Here is a 20,764-nt window from a genome sequence, read left to right as displayed (position 1 = left end):
GTGTACTGGCGGCGAAGTAGGGCAAGGTAGGTAAGCAGGTATGGGAAAGAGAATGCCGCGTCGCAGATTTGCCCAAAAGTGAATGTTTGCCAGCTCAAGTTTGACAGATTGCAGGCTCGTCTGCGTTTTCGATATTGAGCTGGTGCTTGTGCTTGTGCTTGTGCTGGTACTGGGGGGTGGGCGTTGGCAGGGTTGATTTGGTCACAGTGTCGGGGCAGGTTGGGGTCTGGACTGAGGGAGCGGCGGATTTGTGCATGATGACGCTGCCTGATTGTTGAAGTGGGTGAGCGCCAGCCAGCTGCCAAAGTGCTTTCCCCCGCACCAGAGCCAGAAACAGGCCAGGGCAACAGCTCGGCCCAGGGCAGACTGTGTGGCTGCCCGCTGCCTCTTGCCAGAACTTCAGCTGCTCCTGCTCCGAATGGACCGTCACAGACGTCTACAAGTGGATCCTAGTGGACCCTTTGAGCCACGGCAGGGTGGGTCTACCGACTACACAGTACTCCGGACCTCAGTCAAGGTAGGTAGCTACATACCTACATCATAGCCCAATTCGGTAAGACCTTCACTCAGGTTTGTACGTATCTGTATCAAAACTTTAAGCGGAACTCGACTCCCATCATCAAAGAGGAATAGAGGTTACGAATCTTGGCTACGGTAGGCAAGTGTCAAGTGCTCTCTCTTTTCGGTTTTGGAAATTCAATCATGATCTGGTGCGTTAGGACGAACTACAACATTGGAATGTCTGTGTTAATTGCTACATATGCGCTTGCGATGGTAAATACCTACGTCTGGTAAATACCTACGACTGAGGGAATGCACTCACCTGCCTTTCGTGCTCCCTTGATTCGGTACCTACCTGCCTAAGGTACGGAGTACGGGCTGCGTAAGTAAGGTGAGGTGAGACAGGTACCTGAGGTAGTCACCCAAGGCGTGGCATCGCATCGGCACAGACGGCGGGGGATAGAAGAGGAGGAGCTTGGGCCACTAAACAGTAGCGGTACTCCACCCCACTCAGCTGCTGGTTCGTCCAATGCGGAGCCTCTGGCCCGGACGTCACTAAGTACCTACCACCTTGGGCATGGGACAGGTCTCCACATTACGTCACCATCCGGCAGCTGGAGCTCTGGCAACCTCGATGGCCTGGGCTGCGTGCGATCTGATGGCCATGCAAACGCGAGCAATGAGGACCTTACCGTGGACCAGCTGTGTGCCTTGGTTTTCCACGTCCAGTTCCAGTTCTGGACCCGAGCCTTACATCAACTTGAGGCAATCGGATAAGGTAGGCACTTTGCGAATTTAATTGGTCCTCTTGGGCGACACCAAAAGAGGCCTTCAAGACACTCGGCCGGACTCTTGTTTTGCTTCAACAATCATCAACAACAACTTCCCACAGGCATTGATACCACCAATTCCCAGAGAGGATACAACTGTTTGCTGGCTTCATTCCGACCTTGATTCCTTCCGTTCATACATTTAGACTACAACTTGAAACTGCCCAAAACCATATCAACCTCGCCATCCTCGCACACAAGGTAGCTCCTGAAAACATACGCCAAAGCTCCCTCACGATGCTTCGCTCTTCGCGTCAACTCGCGCGGATTTCTCCACGCAAAGTTGCAGCTCCCTCAGCAATCCCGTCAACACCCTTTTCGACGAGGTCTCCGTCGAGTGCTCTTCACACCCCCAGGCGACCTGCTTCGGCCCTCCAAGCTCGTTTGATTCCCTTGTCCCTCCAAGCGCGATACACCAATTCGCCCTACGACAAGATCGATAAGAAGGCCGAGGCCGAGATTGCAAAGAAGAAGCTCGAGTCTAATCCCGAGGCGGTTTCGACCGAGTCGTCTAGGATTCACCTCTTTGAGCCGGAGCCCGCGAAAACACAAAAGGAAGAGGATCTCACGGGAGGACTCAAGAAGGAGTTGGTAAGTCTGCACCAGCCTGCTCCGCCCCAGATATCATACGGTACACACCAATTGACACATTACCGATAGAACATTGTCAAGGATACCTTCAATCTTAGCGAAGTGCCAAGGGAGCCCTACTTGCTCGGTCTTGCAGGCACTCTGCCCTACCTTGCTACATCCCTGAGCACAGTCTACCTGAGCTGGGACCTGAATCTCGAATGGCCCTCTACATCGACATTTGCAAACCATATTTACATGAATCATGATTCAGCGCAATACTGGCTGAGCCTCCTCGAGCCCATTCAGCTCGGATACGGCGCCATCATCATCTCCTTCCTCGGAGCAGTCCATTGGGTGAGCAGCATCCGCGCGTCAACTGTGACGGAATGACTGGGCTAACGCGACTGCAGGGCATGGAATACGCCGAAAAGACGCCTCATCCCACCCGAACAAAGTTCCGCTACGGCATGGGTGTCGTCGCGCCTATGATTGCCTGGCCATCCCTCCTCATGCCCGTCGAATACGCCCTCACTTCTCAATTCGCCGCCTTCACCTTCCTCTACCTTGCCGACACCCGAGCCAAGAACAAGGGCTGGACCCCACAATGGTACGGAATCTACCGCTTCGTCCTGACTGCCATTGTTGGAGTCTCCATCTTTGTCAGCTTGGTTGGTCGCACCAAGATTGGCAACGCACAACCCCATATTGGCGAAGGCCTAGCTGAGAGCATGCACCTGGGCAAGACCGACACCACCAAGGACTGGGCTAAGCTCGAGGAGGAGGAGAGAAAGAAGCAGAAAAAGGAGAAGGAAGAGGCTGAGAAGAAGAGGAAGGAAGAAGAGAAGAAGCAAAAGGAGGAGGAGAAGAAGAATGCCAAGAAGGGCGACTCCAAGAGCAAGAGCAAGAAGGATGACAAGAAGGCCACCGGTGCCAACAAGAAGGACGACTCCGAGGAGGAGGAAAATGAGAAGGTGGAGGAGAAGGAGGAGGATAAGCAAGACGAGGACGACAAGCAGGATGACTCAAAGGAAGAAAAGTCTGAGGACAAGGACGGGTCTGAGGATGACTCAAAGGATGGGGATAAGGACGATTCCAAGGATGAGGGCAAGTCCAAGTCCAAGTCCAAGGATGAGGGCAAGAAGAAGGAGAAGAAGGAGTAAAGGCGTTGTCGGATTGATTCCCACAGCAGTCTGGAGTTCTCCCGATTACTTTTTCCCTATCTGTGCTGTAGTTGTATTTGCGTGGCGGAAGAACATTGCGAGCCAGGTTAAATGGGCAAGGCGTTTGGGGCATTTCATGTACACCGTTGAAGCGAGCACTATATTCAAGCAAGCTATCGATTACCAAAGGGATGGACTATCTACATTAGTCATTGCTACTTTATCATGATGTGAGGTGTATCATGGCCCCAAAGTCCTCTCGCGGTTGTGATGCTATAAAATCCCGTATAACTTCATCACGCACCAGCTTCAATTCACATTGCGAACCGCTGTGACAACTCTGCTTCTCGTACCCCATGAAGGAAACTCATCTGTGCTAGACCCCTTCAAGCTGGAAATTACCCATCGTCTAGTATCCCAAAGGCTACATAACCCTGAGCAAGTTTCGAGCCCTAACATCGCAGGCTGTCGGCCTCCCCAAGCAGAACTAGAAGGTGTAGGCGAGGCCAAGCGAGCTGCACACACGTACCCACGCATGCCCAAGCCTCGCAAGCTTCCATCCGTCTTTTCGTTTTTCTTCTTTTTTTTTAGCATATGTTCTGTCATCATGGGAAATTTGAAGCGCGGCTGAATACTCCTCCTTCGGATCCGAAACGGCGACAAGACCTCTTGGTGGCAGAAGCGTGTCTGAGCACACTGCCGGATATTCCCCCTTTTAAAATATTCAGATCCGTGATGAGAAGGATATGTCTAGGGGGGTAGATAGCCAGTATGTCTCAAGAATACGAATATACTCACTCACAAGTCCGACGAGGATTGCCAGGAGATGGCCGCAAGAGAAAAAAAGACAAAAGCCCGAAGCAAATTCAGGAAACCACTCCGCCCATCCCGGACGGCACCGGCAGTCCCGTAAGCCCCATTTATTCTCCCGACTGGCCCCTCCCAAGTCCGTCCACGATCCCGTCCGATCCGCACGATCGATGGTCGAGAGGCCTTCTAATCGTTGACGTTTTCTCAGAAGTTGCATGAACTCTCCCGGCCGAACTACCCGAATCAACCCGTAGAAACCAGATTGAAGAAAAAAGACCGCGGCCTTCTTGTTTCCCCCCTCCCCCTGGGCACCACCTGCCGTCTTGTCATTTGCATCCTACATCCCGCAATGACCTCACTGCTTTTACGGGCCTCGACCCCGCCAGACCGTTTTGCGGCGCACCGCGGTCCGTATTCCAATATGCGCGAGCCGTGTCGCAAGTATGTCCAGGTACACGATTTTTGTCCCCACGGAAGAGTTTCTGGCGTTTCAATCATATTCAGGGCAGGCGGCAGACGGCCTCGGCATCGACAGCAGGACAATACAGCACAGCACGGTTCACCCATTTCCCCTGTCGCGAGTTAAGGCAAGCCAAAAAAGCCCGGCAAGAACGCATAATCCAAGGCGGAGGGGGTCCGAGGGGGGATAACAGCATTACCCGGTGTCCTTCGGCCATCCGTTTTCGCAGCCATTGATTCTTTTGCTTTGATACCGTTTACGATCCCTCGGGTAATCCCAAGATCTGCAGGGTGTGACTTGAAATCCGAGAATTCTTACACGGTAGAATAAGGTATGAGAAAAGCGCCAATCAACACGAGACTGATTGGTTTTACGATAGACTCTTCCCTGATCAGCATCCGCATCAGCACCAAGCAGCACCGCCTCACCATCACGAGACGCAGCTTAGAAGAACTCTCAAACTGTGATACACCGCCCCGGGCTTACCATACTATCCAATCCGAAATAGACAGGCATGGCAAATCTTCTACATACTCCCGCGGAAAGCGTAGTCACCTCGCTGCACGATACGATTCAGCAACCCTTGAAGATCATCGCCAGTGACGTGGTGGGGGTTAGCTACCTTAGCATAGGTGAACGTCACCCACGTCAGGGTCAGTCAGGCACGGAAGTCTTCTGCAAGCAGTTTGAGTCCAGCGGCCAGGCGACCAGCCACATGGCAAACTCCCAGAAAGAGCCTTTTCCCTCCCCCTCTAAACGAGGTGCCTTGATTTTAAAGTGATTTGCGTTAGGGTGCGGGGGGGGGGGGGGCCCGACCCGGGGCGACGTAACTTCGTCGTAGGGCTCATTCTAGCTTTTTACCTTTTGTCATTTTGTCTTTTTTATCCTTTCTCTGTATGTGTGTAATCACCAACAACCCACGGCCCAATGGCCCCCCTTGACTCCTGAGAAACCGTTTAAACTCTCCCAGGATTCCGGGTTCTTTGCATCCCGCTGCATTCGACTGACACGGCTCCAGTGCTCTGTCACCGTCACTGGGCCAGGCAAGGCAACTTGCAAGGTAAGGATTCTCGCAGGCATCTATGTAAGTCCCTCCGCCACGAATCAGTTTGGTGTTGAAATCTTTTTTCCTCGCTGATGTCATTGCCTGCCACGCTACGCCACGCCACGCCGCGAAGCCTCTTTTTTCCTTTCCCAGGGTTCCCGCGCGGATGGAGCTGCCAAAGAGTTTAAATTCCCTGGAAACGTCGCTTCCGAAGCGGACACGATGTTGTCACTGGCTCCTGTTGCCCCTCTCGCCGCCGCTCCAAGCAAGACACAACTACTTTACGGAGTACCCTTTTGCTAGTCAATGGGCACAGCATTTGTGCGTACAAAAGTGAGTAAAGTAGTGCATCTGTGGTGTAATAGTGACAGTATGCGCGGGGTTGGTCCCTCCCGAGCAGGAAACCCAAGCAGCCGGCAAGGATAACTCGAAGAAGACGAAGACGAAGAAGAAGAAAAAGAAGAAGAAGAGGATGAACCCCCGCCCCCCCCCCCTTCTGCCCCTCCATCGAACCTTGACGTCATCGCCACGACGCCGGACCACGCGCCGCGTCTCAGTTGATGAACGACATGGAAAACCTCTTGTCACGATTTCCACGATACCATGACTCCATCCCGTGGCGAAACCTGTCTGTTATGCTCACCGTCTTTGTGCCTTGTGGAACAACCACCCCATGAATCTAACTCTCACTCTCCGTCGGTTTGGCTGATCTGATGATTCCGTTTTCCCACAGTTCGGTCTGCTTGACATCCACACAACCATCAAGTTCGACGGTCCGGTGCGGTGTGCGTGCGGTATCGGAACCTTTGGGGGGCTGAGTGTGTTCTGTCACCATGTGGTTCAACCGTATTGCATCGGACCCAAAAGACGAGGGGCATGAACACCATCCACACCTCCATACGCAGTAACTAACGCAGTAACTAAAACGTTGATTGACTCCATCACCAAAACTTGCGACGACTCGCGCATTTCAGCTCGTCGCAACCTCATTCGCCCCCAACCCGGAGCTTCTCCGCCGATGCAAGATAGCACTATCATGACGGAAGGCAAAAAATTTGCCATCTTTGTCAAAAGAATGCCTTTTTTTCTTTCTTCTTTTGCACATGTTTCGCCGCCGCGACCCGGTCCTCTGTACCTTTAAGCCTTTTTGGTCAATGATGTGCGCTACAAGCCTGCAACTTGCAACAGATGGACCCGTGAGCGGAGCCGCCCACGCTTCTTCTTTCGTGTTTCCTCGGCCGTATGTAGATCTCTTGGTGAGAAAGCTGCGGAGACGTTTCCCCCGAAGTAATGTACGATCGCCGTTCGCCGCAGCCAACACACGCGAAAAATACCCCGAGGGCGATACCTATCTTCACACCTCGCCAAGTACCGCAAAATCCCTTTGTATACTACATCCCGCCGTTTGAAAACGTGTACGGTAGAATCGACTGTAGTGTGTCGCCGCCGCGCCGTCTGCGGGTATCGTGCATAAAACATAACATCACCAATGATGTTTCTGTTTGTCTGGGTGAAGTGTGCATCAAACATCCAAACCTTCAGGAATACCCATATTGGTCCGGCGCCGGTACCTACCAGAGAGCGAACCGGTCACATGGCCTTTGCCGGCCGGCAAGGCGCCCGTCATGCGGCATGCCACAACTGGACAAAGGATGCCCGCCGTTGGCCGGCACTCGAACCCAATCACTCACTCTTCACGGCAATCGTCTATAGAGCACTGAATAGATATATGCGTTGCAACTTGCGGCAAGGCTCTGGGTCCTCGTGACTGCTGCCTCATGGCTCTGGAAACCAACCTTGATCCCCGCCTCTTCACCGAGGATTGGTTGAACGAGATCGCAGCTGGTGACTTAACCCCCCATCCCCGCGATAAGCCGCAATCGAGATCTTCCATCTCTTGACACCTTTTTTGACATGTGGCTCTCTGCCCGGCGGCCATCTCCTTGTGGCGGGCCTCACCGACCGTTTTCCGTGCGTCTGGCGCGGCCCGTAACTTCAAAAGAAAGGAGCCGACACTTTTGCCGGTATACCTACTTGAAGCGCCCGGTTTACGAAAGTGTGGATGCGTGTGTCTATACGGCATGCGCGACGATCAGAGTTCTTCTGTGAGAGATTCTAGGTTTTCTGCAGCGTGCCAAGCGATACTCCGGGTACAAGACGAGATACAGTTGCAGTTGGTCAATCAAGTCCTTCCTCGAAACGCCGTGCCTTGCTCCGGCGAGCTGGTCCCAAGAAACGCCAAAGTATTGCCGTTGCCGGACTTGGTCCGAGGATGAGGATGTGCATCGAGTGCGGGAAAACATTCTTCTTCTTCTTCGACTCTTGGTGCAAAATGTAGCCTCAATAGGCTTTCCCCATGCGGTTGGATGGCATGCGCGACGCTGCCGTGACCGCTACGAGGACTCGAGCTGAGTCGAAGAAGGCCAGTAGATCCCGCGAGAACTGATTCAGGCCGTTTCATACGGGATGGTCGCAATGTGCGTGAATGAGTCGGTGCTCTTTCGGCTATGCCCGAGTCGGTCGGTGTACGTATCTCCATTGTCGCGTGGAATTCGGTGACTTGAGACGACATGCTGTACACTACGGATACGGTGTGTGCGTGTTTGGTTTGAACCGTAAAGATTCATGTTGGGACTAATCCTGCACACTTGGGCTTAGGCATCTAGGTAATCCTGTCTTCGGATACGGTACGTAGAACTCTGAGAAGGCCAACGGAAAACTGTAACGGAGAGTGTATCCGCTGTCAGGTCCTTCAGTCTCGAGCAAGTCTGTCCAGAAGCAGATTTTGGGTACGGGGCATGGGGCGATGCATCAGTCTGGCGTGATGATATTCTGGGGGTTAAATGAGTTGATCGCTGGCGATGAACCGATAAAATTGCACGTCGCATACCGATGCGCGTATGCCCCCAGATGCTCCAGATGCCCCAGATGGCGAGATGACAATCGGCAGCTCGTTCTTTTTTTGATATCCAGATTCAAGGATGACACTGACGGGTGCCCAGTTAAAAAGGCTGTGGACAGTGTAACCGTGGTTCAGCATCCGAGGTCCCCATTGCATTCAGCAATATCCGGACGGGCCTTCAGGGCAGAACGGGTAGCGTCCGTATTTGATTGCAGGGTTGGTCCTTTGGCACAGCCTGCCAAGATCCAGGAGGAGGAAACGATAGAGGCCACAGACCAAGGGGCAGAGGGGCCAAGCCAAGAGAAGGATGTGCCGTCCATCCATCACCGTATCAGTCCCTTTGACGGAGCCTTGTCACCGTCGTCGACGCTGCCCTGTCTCGAGATTCGGACCCTTTTATCAAGGTTGTCGGTCTAATGCTTCAGAGTGCGAGATGGACACGCAAGCAGGACGAGCAAAGGAGCCCCAGCGTGTTTGTACAATGTCTGGCTATACCAGTACTTCGTGAGGTTCTCTAGCGGACGAGCTGATGGCGATGTCGTATCGAGTGTTTCTTCGTGTCAGTCTCGCGCGTCTCTTCCATCTTTGATATGACGTGTTTGTCGGCCAGGTTCCGCCATAGGATCCAAGAGGCGATACACATGCTTGGCTGGCGCACATCATTTTCCGAGTCAGGTATTCGAGGCTCAACAACGCTGCGGGTGTGGTACCGATGTACTCTGGCACTTTTAGGTATCTGCAAAGGGATCAGAGCCAAGATCTGAAGCTTGACATGATCTGCAGCGGCCCTTTGGTATCTTGACTCTTGACACACCAGGGGCCACGGGAATACTTACGAGGCAGACGATCAACAAAGGCGACGACGGGCGGGAATACTCTTTACGGGTAGAGGCGTCGATTAGCCAAATAAAAAAACAATAACCTGCGAGGTTCGAGCGTGCGTTTGGTTGAAAAGCAAAGACCTTATTCTCGACGAAACAGACAGCGGGAGCCAGTGACTGGAGAAATGCAGCAGGTTGGCGTGTCATTGGCGGGCTGAAGACGGAGATAATCTGGCAGGCGAGACAAATGCACAAAGTTGGAGCCTTTGGACGAGAAACTTGAAGGAGAGACGCTCACCTCACTCGGTGAGATGAAAGACGGTGTAGATGGCGTAGACGGTAGATTGGGACGGTGGGCGACAGACTGACGGTCGGTGTGTCAGGGTCAAAAGTGGAAGGAGCCCCCCATCTTTTGGATGGAGACATTGGTGGAACCGAGGTGCCCTGGTGGTGCAGCCCTGCAAATTAGGGGACCGCAAGTGCAAAACAAGAAGAAGGTAAAGGCAGGTACGTCGAGTACGTATCCGTCGCTCCATGCCTTGTAGAGTAAGGTAAGTATCGAACCCCCCGCTGCCTTCCATCCTCAGCGAGTTCTCACTCCTCGCGGCAGGTCACCTTCCATTCGCCGTCAGCCGGTCTCGTAAAGCAAAGTACCTGCGTACTCCGTACCTATCATCCGTATCTCGTCCAGTCCTGAACGCCGTATCCGAATTTAGGTAGTTACGAACCGTCTTGCCTCGGTCATGGTCACCCGTGCCTGGCCTCAAAGTCCGTTTCGCTTCGTTATCTCAACGGAAGACGGCCGACCCGAGAAATCCACGCCTGGTCCGCCCGAGGCGCCGTGTCTTCCTTTTCCCCATCTTGTTTCTCAAAAATCCCCTCAGCAGAAAAGACAAGAGATGGGATCGTGTTGAAGGGCCTGGTTAGTCTTCTGCCTTTTCTGCCTGCCATGGCCGAAGCGACGCCGCGACCTGCCTTCTAGGGTGCCTGACTCCCGCCTGAGGAGGTAACCTGCAGCCCGCAATGTGCCAGTGCCCTCCCCCGGAGCCCTGTCTTGCCTGGTGGCCATGCACCCCAAGGTTTCCCCTCCGTGTAAGAGGTGAGAGGGTCGACATGTACATCTGCAGATCATGGCAGTGTAAAGGTACTTTGGCCTTCAGCCACGGACGGCCGCCCTGGTGCTGACAGGAACGGACGTATTCCGTTCTCGGCGTGTACGGATACTTGCCCAGGGCTTACAGTGAACTGTTATCCGCGTCATTACTCGCCGCCGGTCCCAGGTTTTGAGTGCTGTATCATCGCTGCAATCCTCGGCCGTGTCATGGACTCATTCATGGCTCAATGGTTGAATACCAAGTACGTAGTCCGGCAATCGACTCCCATCAGGATGTGCTTGTCGCTGTTATTCTGTCATTTTATCTTCGCCTTTCGTCAGCTCGATCTAATACCGCCCGGTCGTGCTGCGGTCCTATTTTATGATAGCCGCCAGATAAGGCACGGATAAGAAGGCCGGGAATGACACAAGATTACAGATAATCTTGAATTCGCAAAGGTCAGCTCCTGTAGGTACCTAGCTACTCCGCCTTTTCGCCATCATCATCCATGATACTACTACCTTACGCAGTACCTTGGTATATCTTGCTCTACGGATACCCGCCCTTTGCCTTGTCCTTTATTCTTCCGTTTCAAACGGATCCCCGGGGCCCTCGGCAGAAAGAAGAAACACCAAAGTGCAGGGAGTGATGGGATTAGCCAGACATTCGATCGATACAGATATACCAATCTCAGATCTATAGGTAAAATCACGACCTGCACCGACTTAGCGCTGTCTTTCGTGTATTCTCTCGGCAATATGCCTCAGCTGCCCAATGTCTCCAGATGTATCTGTATCTCATGCACGGCCAACGCCATTCACGGATATTCCAAAGTGTTCAGCTGCCGGGCAAATAAACACCGTAGTACCTACGGACAGTGTAGACTTTCAAACCCTCTCCCCCAATCGCATCGTCGTGGTCCACGATCCAGGCCATCTAGGCCGCCCAGGCCATCCAGAAGTAGGCTGCACATTTTGAGGTTGCAAATACCCCAAGAGTCCAGACCTCTCCGATGGTCCATCTAAGCTCCTATGGTAGCCTTCATTCCGGACACCGACACGTCGGCAGTCCAGATTACCCCAAGCCATCTCACGGAGCAAAGCTTGCAACGGGCTAGAGTTACAGCCACGTCGCCGACTTGGACGGAGCGAAGGAGTCCAGCAATAAGGTAGTTGAATCATCACCACCGAAGCCGGTGGTATCATGAAAGTACCTACGCTTCCACTTCCGGAACCCCCCGCACCAACACCATCAACATCGGGCACCACCAGTCTGATTCCTCCGACTCTGACTCTTTTCTTCTGACGGGAATCTTCAGGTCCAACAAGTCCTTCACCCACAAAACTCAGACCCGACACTTCGCGGCCTGCTGAGCCGAAACTAGGCCGCATCAGCAGTCTCAATACTCGGTATCGGCCTCGCCATCAGCACCAATACCATCGTCTCGGCATCAGCAAACCACCGCAGTGTGGCACTCGTGCATCAAATGGACCAATACTCTGCACTCCGTACACCGTACCCAATCCAATATCAGGCTCACGCACCTCACCTCACCTCAGACTCTCTCAGTCAGCCTGCCCTCCGACTATTGACTATTGAATGCGACCCCCCTGCCTCCGCCATTCCGACTTGCTGGGCAGAAGGAACAAGATTTGAGACAAGAGTCACCGAGAAGACGCGTCTTCAGCTGAGAGGTGAAGCCAGCCGACCACGTAGGACCTACCTACCAGTGCCAACACACAGCAGCTGGCACTGAAGCTGCACAGTCCCTTTGGTCCTGACCTGGGCAGCTGGGCTGAACTCGACCCGATGTGTGTCCAGCTCCCCTGGACTTTCGCGTTAGGCTCTCTCTGGCCTCTACCTTGCTTCCACTTCGGTGAGGTGTGGGTGAGTTACTTACTTCCATTTGTTAGGTGCGTGTACCCATTAAAACGGACTTGGAAGTCATCAACGAAAGGCCGTCGCACCGTTTCGCTCTCCGTTTTCCGTTCCCCCCACCCCCACCCCCTTGCGCCCTCGCCTGTTCTCTCCACCCCTGCCCGCGGTTGCCCTACCTTACCTTACTCGGTCTCCACTGGGAAGGGGGTCGCCCACTTCCTTCCCACTCTGCACAGACCGGGAAGTCCACCCCTGCCCCCTCCTTCCCTCCTTCTCACAAGTTCACACATGTCACTCCGTCTCCTTCCCCCTTCCTTCCCACACCCACACACAGCGGGTTCGGTACCTACGGTGCTCCTTCCCGCCACGCGAGGCCAACCTGAAATAATACGGGGAAAGGACCGCACCCTCGCACTTGCTGCCTTGCAGCCCACAATCCCATAATCCATAATAACCCAGCCTTCACCCGCATCCATCGTGACGGCCTCCTCCCGATTTTCTTTCTATTCTATTCCGCGACTCTGACATCCCGCCACACCGCAGTGACCGAAATTTCAAAGGGCCTCGACGATCTCACAATAAGCCTCCTCCTCCGCCGCCTCATACAAGTCTACACACATACGCCTCTACTCACTACCGCTCCTCCGATCCGCCCTCTACTCGATCCAGCCCACACCGTCTAGTGCTGTCTCGCCCTGCCTTATTCTCATCGGCAACCGAACAAAGGAAAACGAACATTTCCTACTCTGCCAGTAAATTCTTTTACTGGACCCTTGGATATCCGAACGCCCGCCCGCCTGGATTCTTTGTCGCTTTCGTCGATATTTCCAGCACACCCTCCCGTCATTCCGAATTCCAGAGTCCAGACTTCCCTGCTCTCTGCCACCCCGTCCCAGCTATAACTCAAGGGTCCCTGTCTTGGAGGCTTAAATAACTCCAGCTGCGATCACCCCGGCTTTTTCAAAACACCATCAGCCAAGCAACTCATCTACGCGAAAACCAGCATCACGCGTCATTTATCTCACGTCTACACAAAACACAACCATAAAGGACCCGCGCATTCCATCCCATCTTGCATTCCTACCCGCCTTCCAGTCCACAACTAGCCGCCACTAGCAGACACATACAAAATGTCACCAGCACAAGACCAATATTACTATGTTGTTCCCAACGCCAGCGCCATGGATCCCAACGCTAGAGAATTTGACCTCGCTTCACAAGGCTGGATCCAGGCCACCATCATCGAAGATGACGATCTCATGTTTGGCGGCAAGTCTTTGAGCACCTGGTATGAGGAGGAGAGGAGACGTCTGAGCAACGGTTCCTCGGACGAGGAGGAGCACCGCGGTCGCCAACGGGTAAGCCACAATGCCTCTTAAAGCCTGCTCGCGACCGCCACTGACTTTTTCAAGGTCCGCAAACACCACTCTTCTCACAAGCATCATCACCACTCCTCGAAGCAGCACTCTGCCAGCTCCGACAAGAAGCACTAAGCGCGCCCTCTTTCAGCTCTCCATCTTCTTTGATATAGATCGCCATCACCGCGATACCCTTTGCGAGCGCTTGAATTTCATACCCCTTTCACGTCGACTCTGTTTATCCAGCATGGATACCTGTGTCGACTTTCTCGCCTCCCTTCCTCACCTCGATACCCTCCTCTGTGTGGCATTGGGTACACTGGCGTTTGTTTTTATCAGCGTTGCATGTTCCGCTGGGTCACTAGAACGGCTTCATGTCCAAAGAGAGGACAGCAACCAGCATGGAAATCACGGGAGCCAAAACAGAAATCCGCATTTCTACGGCACCGCCTTCGTTTTAATTGTTATTGCATTGATCGCAACGGCCTGCGATAGCGTCATGGTTCGCATCTAGATGGTTTTGGGGCATTATCACCAGAGACTCTCCGACTCGAACGTCGAGAGCTGACTTGTTATTTTGCATGAGTGGATAAATGTCAACCAGGGGGATTTGTGCAGCGGAGGCATCATACACGTACTGTACCCCGTTGCGGGACGGCGTGGCTACAGGTTAGCAAGATAAGACTGTTGCGAGGCAACGAACGCGAGCAGTGGAGCATCATCTTGGGCTGAGTAGCGGTGAGAGCTGCGCCTCGGCTCAGAGCATGGGGCCCGCGAGAATGAATACAAATCAGTTAAAGTATATTTTTGTGCCTATTTCATGATGCAGCGAGTGATTATTATTGGGGGACAATGTCTGCAATGCGTCTGAGTCCTTGACGGTCATGACGGCCAACAATACACAGCAGCCCCCCCCCCCCCCCCCGACGCTCAACAGTTGAGGCACATGCATAGTCATAGTCGAATCCAACAGACGGGTTCCGTCAGTGGTGTTCCTCTGCAGGTCCAGCGCCGGAACAGAGAATTGAGTCTATCTTACCTTAGTCAAGCTGCAGCTGCCTCGCCCGCAGTGCAAGTCTAGGCTTGTGTCCCGGACTCCAGGAGCCCAGACACGGCAAAGTCTGGAGAGCAGCGTTGCATGCACACACATGCATGCGCGCTACGGATAACTAGTGTCCTTCTGCTTGCCGCGATTTCTTCTTCTGCGCGGGATGAAGGCCCTGGTCGTGCGCGGGTTACTGCCCGTGGTTTCGGGTACGGCCGGCGGCTGGTGCCGGGGGGGCATACTGGGGGCGCGCGCATGGAGAGCGCCAGAGCGCCAGAGTGGGAGAGCGCCAGTGGCAGGCAGATGGGGGTCAGAGCCTGACTCGGGGACGTCTGGGTGGGTGTGTTCTTGACTCTTGTCGTTCCGTTTTCTCTTCCATTTCTTTGTGTGTTTGAATCTTTTTGAGGTGTCCGGCATCGGCGATGTCGGCATTGAAAAAGTTTTATGAGATTGAAAGATGGTGTGAGGGATGGATTGGGCAATGCCGAATGCCGTAACTCGATGTCGGCGAGTGGCTGCCACCAGAGACTTGAGTACGGACAGTCGTCTCGATGGACTCGTTGGCGAGTGACTTAGTTTGCCAAAGCTGTTGGCCCTTTTAACATCAACGTCGTGGTCTACTTACGTAGTAGTTTGTGGTGTGTGGCTCTCATCGCCGCGATGTTGTCGTCTTGGTACGAGTTTACGCCTCGATACTTGAGTGATGTGCGCTGCGCTCAAGTGCTACATCGAATGGATCGACCTGGCCCCAAGATGTCATTGTTTCTTGCAGTGTCTGGCATTTTCGTCTTCCTACTGAGGCAGGTTTGATCTTGACTGATCACGTAACATAACTTTAAAAGTTGTCTTCGAGTCGAGCCTCAAGGGTTCTCCCCACTACTACCTTAAGCTTAACTTCATACCTCAACCAAGCGTTCGTGTAAAGTGACCAAGTCCCCGCACACCAACGATGTGGCCACAAGCCGTTCAGGCGCCTAGTTCCCTCCGATCATGAAGTTCGTGACTATTCTCTCAAAATCATCCTAAGTCTACGAGAAAAAAAAAAAGACAACAGGCAGCATCACGGGCTTGCACCACTCCTTAAACAGTAGCAACTTGAGGAGACACTGCCCCTTTTATTCTCGCGCCTGTTGCATTGGCTCGCATAATAGTTACGCAGACCAATCTGGGCCAGAAGCGGGTGATTTGGGAGCCATGTTCTGGCCTCAACAGCACCGACCTCATCCAATGCGCGGGCTTGACGACACTCAGCCGGGATCCAACAAGACTCTTGAACTGCCAATTTCTCGGCTTCTAGTTGCGCGCAAGCTTGCTGCGGGAAGCATGATGTATATATATATCAGTTTAGGGGGCTAGGCGCATATGGACGGACAACATTGGCTAGCAGCCCGAGAAGCATGGGGAGAGGTGACTTAAAGATCACTTGGCAACTTTATATGAGGGTACCAAGTCATGTCCAGAGGTGCAGTTTGCTTTACTGACCTGGTGTTGTTCCAAGACTATGAGCTATCATCTCAACCTCGTAACATGCGATTCGCTGTTATCAAGAGTCTTGCCGGTTTCACTGTGACAGCAATACGTGGACTTATACACGGCATATCGGCATACACCACGTCCAAATACTGGCATCATCAATGCACCAATATGCCGTGTCCTTGCTGAAATCCATCAGAACGTGGCAGATGCTCTGTTGGAATCATGGACTATTTTCAGCCACGGAGCAGTACTCTGGTAACTCCAACGTGAAGACAAGACAACCAGTACTGCTCATCGTCAACATGGCTTTTCTGGTCATGCCGCTCGGCGCGGCGCGAAATGGGTGTTCCAGCTTCCAGGGTAGTGTTATCCCAAAGGAACAGAAATCTGGTTCAAATCGCAAATTTAGAGATATCTTTGATCTTGTTCACGGACGGAGTATAGTATCTATGAAGGAGAGAGCATCGACATATTCTGGGGATGTGATGATTCATCTTATCAGTAGGACTCTAACACGAGAGGAAAGGATTGACGATTTACGATTTATATTGGCCTGCTGCTCACTGACATCATTGCTGGCTTGAAATAGGATATTGAGTGGCCACGGGGTTCCGCCTCGATTCTCTGGTTTTGAAGACCGCACTCTGGCGCTTGAATATCCAAATTTTGGCACCGTATGGCCTTGAAGCTAGCTTTCCAAGTCGTAAATCTGGTCATAGACACACACAGGGATTATCGGACCTCTTCATCGCGAGACTTCCGCGAATCCAGGCAGGCTATTTCTAAAAATTGGCACAAGAGATTCCGGCACAGAACTATAGAAGGGCACATGTACGAACAAGGACGACGATACGGGCAACTGTTAGAATGACTGAAAACTACTAGGGAGCTTTATTTCGAACTAAGATACTGATAGCTATCCGCTATTGAAGACTGGCATCTCTCAAAGTGCTACACGCGAGCGCTAGACGCCCAACTCGGACTCTCTTGCAGACACCCACCAGATGCCTATGGATTACAAGCCGATCTCTCGCAGTAGCCCGATCGGTGCTCATATGCCAGTACAGGCACGTCTGTGCAGGGGTGGCCTGCCTTCTTCCGGGCGCATGGCTGTCTCGCTAGTTTTCTCTCCTTATGGTTTGTGCCGCACCTGACGCAGTGGTACCGAACATAGGGTCGGGTGCACATCTTTGCGAATGTTGTCAGTGACGTTCTGGTAATGGTGATTGTGGCAGATGAAGATTGTGTTTGTTTTCGATTTTGTTGCTTATGGGTTCTTGTCGAAGTGGGCAGTGATGATAGTTTGTCTTGTAGTTTGCTTGGTTGAAAGTGCGTGGTTTGAGGAGCAGATGTAATTTCTGGTTGAAGCAAAGGGAATCGACCCTTTTATATGATTTCGAAGACAGGAAGTGAATCATGCTGTCCGGCACTCGAGATATCGTGGCTTATGGTACTTGGGAAGGTGAATCAGTCAACTTCCTTCCGGACCCTTCGAACCCTGATGTGACGCCGAGTAGCTGCTTCTTCCTAAGATCTGAACCGGTCACCAGAAGGCACAGCACAATGATGCGGGCAACTGTCATTATGATTGAAAACTGTGATTTATCTTTCACGAAACTGCTCAGTCACTAAGAGCTACCCGTTGCTTAACATTGGCATCCGTCGCTGGGCTGCCTATGAACTCGTTGGACATACAATCAGGTGCCCTCCAAACGATGACCTTGCCCATCGTTCTCGACCATATTCATGTTCATTGCCCTGCTGTATAGATTTTGTGCCTGCCGAACGCGACCAGCCCCTAATTGCTGCTTTGCTCTGAGCTGAAGCGTCCGTCGCACTTACCGCAATAACCCCTCCTGGGATTGGCGGACAATATATCGATCGGCCCTGCACATTCTCTTCCCTCCTTCACAGCCGCGCATTCGACTTTCGTATGTAGATGCCGATGACTTCCACTCTCGTTCTCGCATTTCTCATTTCTGCACCAATATTGACTGTACTGGTAGGTGCACATTTTTGGAAAATGAAATCGGCGATGTCTTCTGGTGGTAGAATCAATTTGGCTCGGAGACTAATGTTGTTCTTGTTGATGTTGCTAGGAATTATTGTCCGTGTTGAAGAGTAGAAAATGTGTCTAGCTGAGATCGCTGCTGCTTCCCGAAATCTAAACTTCAGCTCGAGACAGAAGGTGCTTTCTTTGATAGTTTACTCTCTCCTGAAGAGATCTCAGGGTTCTTGCTTCGTCGATGGCCTGTTGACTCTGGCTCAAAAGTCGTCGTTCTTCCTTCCCCTCCGGTTCTTCTTATATAATTTTCACGGGCAAAGGACACTCACCGTACGCACCCCAAGTCTTCTTCACAGTCTCTACAATAATGATCGGGTAAGCTCAAGGCCCAAGGGCAAAAGGCAAAGCAGCAAAGGGAATGCCTGAACAGTAAAGACGTGCGCTACCTTTTGCGGAGATTCTCCTTGGTTGGTTGGGACAGCTGGTAGGTAAGATTGAACAACGTCTTCTTGTCCTGGTCTACTGAAGGACGTACAGAATGATCAAGGTTGCTTCGATAATCCTCGAATAAACCCTCGTGGTATACCACTTGATGTATGCTTCGCATGGTAGTCAACTCGTAAGATTCTTGGCGGCCGAACAACGTGTTTGTGAACCTCTGCCCGTTTTAGGTGGTTGTGACACAGAGGGGCGGAATTGATAGCAGATGATTGAGTGCCGAGTCGGTGGCGGTGGCATCGAATTGCTGAATATAGTTTTAGTACTTAAAGGGACGTGGCTCTGTGACCGTGGAGTCAGGGGCCCTTCGTGTTACCCTCTTAGCCCGGTAAGGTCGTGGACGGTACGTAGCAGCGTGATGAAGGCTCTCCAGGGAGAGTTCATGTGTCCAGATTATCCAAGCTGAATCGCATTGAAGCGCTGCAGTGATTGTTCGCTATGGGCTCACTTGAGATCAGGAAGATAGAACAGGTTTCTTTGCGGGCTGGGTATGTGCGAGAATTCGCAGCTTGGTACCCATTCGTGTGTGTTGCTCGATTCTCTTTGGGATAAAGTAACATGAGCGGCTGCTCGCTATTGTTCATGGACAGGAGTCACCTCACACCATGTTCTGCAATGTCTCTAAGGGAGGCATACGATGTTCAACGCCGGGACCCTCCCAAGTACGTTGAACGCGGAGCCTGGCAGACGAATGATCATACCTAGTGCATGAATTGCCATCCTCAATGAGAAGACTTCACGGTCTGAGTAGCTGTTTCGTCACAGGTGATGAATGCTGTTGCGGTTCTTAAGAGACCAGATCACGGAGTCGACTGATGGTGCTTGCGTCTGAATATCATCAGGAAATGTAGTGAGGATCGGTTTTGGGAGAGTAGACTTGGGCTTTTGTGTCACTAAGAAGACAACGCTCGGGAGAATCGTGCTCGAACGACCGACATGGTAAAGCTCAGAAGCACCTGTTTTGGATCCCATCTTGAATATAGGTGCCGTACAGTGAAATACGCCAGATTCGCAAAGGCAGTGGTAGCCCTTCCCACAGACAACATCAGTAACTCCTTCCCTCAGTCAATCATCAACCAACCACAACCTAGACTTCACGGTCTGGTTTCCATCGCCTTAGAAAGCCAGAGCTGCTTCCTTCCGTGAGTGAGATCTAATACTGTGGCATACATGGAAGCTGTTGCTGCTATTCAAGATAGTCAGTCCGTTTTATGACAAGTTTACCGCCCTCTTAGTCCTTGTTCCCCGCATGCACTTGTCAATCATCCATGATGATAGTTCAACTGTTCCTTTCGGAGCCCCGTCATGGCTACAGCTAGTGTGCAAGAATCTGGTCTGTTGATACTCAAGTAAATCATCAATGACGGCGAACTTTTGCTTTGCCACCCTTGCCCTTGTTCTGCTACTCATTACGTGGTTACAAACGCGGTAGAAACTGGACCAGCGTCTTTCCGGCCGAGGTCATCCACCCAAAAGCAAAAGATTGGAGTCTCACAGATACAGGATAATACACGTCAAAGTTCAAGTGCAGGGGATGTCAAGGTGGCAGGAACGTAGGTGAGGAGATTGGTGCTGCCGGTGGAATGATCCAAGACCAATCCTCAGTGCAGCCACAAATCCCGGATGGAAGCATAGGATTATACCTATCGACGAGGTTCGCACCAAGTAAAGCCGCAGGCTGACGACTGCAAGAGCGAGGCCAACATTATCAAACGTACGCCAAGAGTTTCTTCCAAGTTCAGGTGTTGAGTCCCATGTGTGAACAGTGTCCCTCAGAAGTTGTTTCCTCAGTCGCTTAGTACATCACGTGCAAGATTCTAGGGGAATCATTGCCCTCGCATTGCTCCTAAGCTGCCAGATGCTCGATAATCCGGAGACGAGTCGTTCATCGAGACCTTCCTGGCAGGGCGTAGTCTATCGGCCGGGAACGGGATTGAAAAACGGTCCATTCCGCCGGAGCCGGCATTTCCGTCGTCCGAGTGTGCCGCGGCGCAGCAAGCTTTGAGCCAGATCTGATGTGTAAATCTACAAAGTTCCATCAGACCACTGCAACCTTATATCTCATTATGGACCTGTGACGCCTCGGACGCCCACCAGGCGTTGGAACATGCGGGGTATAGCTGATGTACAAGAAAATGACTTTGCGGATTCCGGATCGTACGTCAAGGGGACAACGGCCAAGAACTCTCCGTGTTGCCGGGATAAGGCATCCTTGACGAAAAGCGCGAGCGTTTAGTGGACAGGACGCAGTGCTGAAAGCAACGAGAAAAAGGTTCAGCCGGGCGAACGTGATGGCTTCTCGGCTTTC

General features: G+C 52.4%; 5 protein-coding genes across 5 annotated transcripts; 2 read left to right on the top strand and 3 right to left on the bottom strand.

Annotated features, from left to right (window-relative positions):
• Positions 1-1,017: 1,017 nt before the first annotated feature.
• CTAM01_11924 (uncharacterized protein) lies at positions 1,018-3,064 on the top strand (the record flags this gene model as incomplete). The annotated part of the gene is made up of 4 exons (XM_060527933.1): positions 1,018-1,215; positions 1,419-1,922; positions 1,992-2,258; positions 2,315-3,064. Coding segments are annotated over 4 exons (1,719 nt in total), but the record flags the coding sequence as incomplete, so codon positions are not given.
• A 4,969-nt stretch (positions 3,065-8,033) lies between these two features.
• Positions 8,034-8,437, bottom strand: CTAM01_11923 (uncharacterized protein; the record flags this gene model as incomplete). Its single annotated transcript, XM_060527932.1, has 2 exons — positions 8,034-8,195; positions 8,261-8,437. 2 exons carry the CDS (start codon positions 8,435-8,437, stop codon positions 8,034-8,036), a joined length of 339 nt encoding a protein of 112 aa, XP_060377476.1.
• Positions 8,438-9,009: 572 nt separating this feature from the next.
• CTAM01_11922 (uncharacterized protein) lies at positions 9,010-9,309 on the bottom strand (the record flags this gene model as incomplete). The annotated part of the gene is made up of 1 exon (XM_060527931.1): positions 9,010-9,309. The coding sequence occupies one exon, from the start codon at positions 9,307-9,309 to the stop codon at positions 9,010-9,012; it is 300 nt and encodes a 99-aa protein (XP_060377475.1).
• A 3,895-nt stretch (positions 9,310-13,204) lies between these two features.
• Positions 13,205-13,567, top strand: CTAM01_11921 (uncharacterized protein; the record flags this gene model as incomplete). Its single annotated transcript, XM_060527930.1, has 2 exons — positions 13,205-13,432; positions 13,487-13,567. The coding sequence occupies 2 exons, from the start codon at positions 13,205-13,207 to the stop codon at positions 13,565-13,567; spliced, it is 309 nt and encodes a 102-aa protein (XP_060377474.1).
• Positions 13,568-14,591: 1,024 nt separating this feature from the next.
• CTAM01_11920 (uncharacterized protein) lies at positions 14,592-14,909 on the bottom strand (the record flags this gene model as incomplete). Its single annotated transcript, XM_060527929.1, has 1 exon — positions 14,592-14,909. The coding sequence occupies one exon, from the start codon at positions 14,907-14,909 to the stop codon at positions 14,592-14,594; it is 318 nt and encodes a 105-aa protein (XP_060377473.1).
• Between the last annotated feature and the right edge of the window lie 5,855 nt (positions 14,910-20,764).

Source organism: Colletotrichum tamarilloi (assembly GCF_030869305.1).
Source record: "Colletotrichum tamarilloi strain Tom-12 chromosome Unknown Scaffold_69.1, whole genome shotgun sequence".
Lineage (NCBI taxonomy): Eukaryota > Fungi > Ascomycota > Sordariomycetes > Glomerellales > Glomerellaceae > Colletotrichum > Colletotrichum tamarilloi.
The sequence above is the reverse complement of the archived record's forward strand: the minus strand, read 5'-3'. Positions and strand labels throughout refer to the sequence as shown.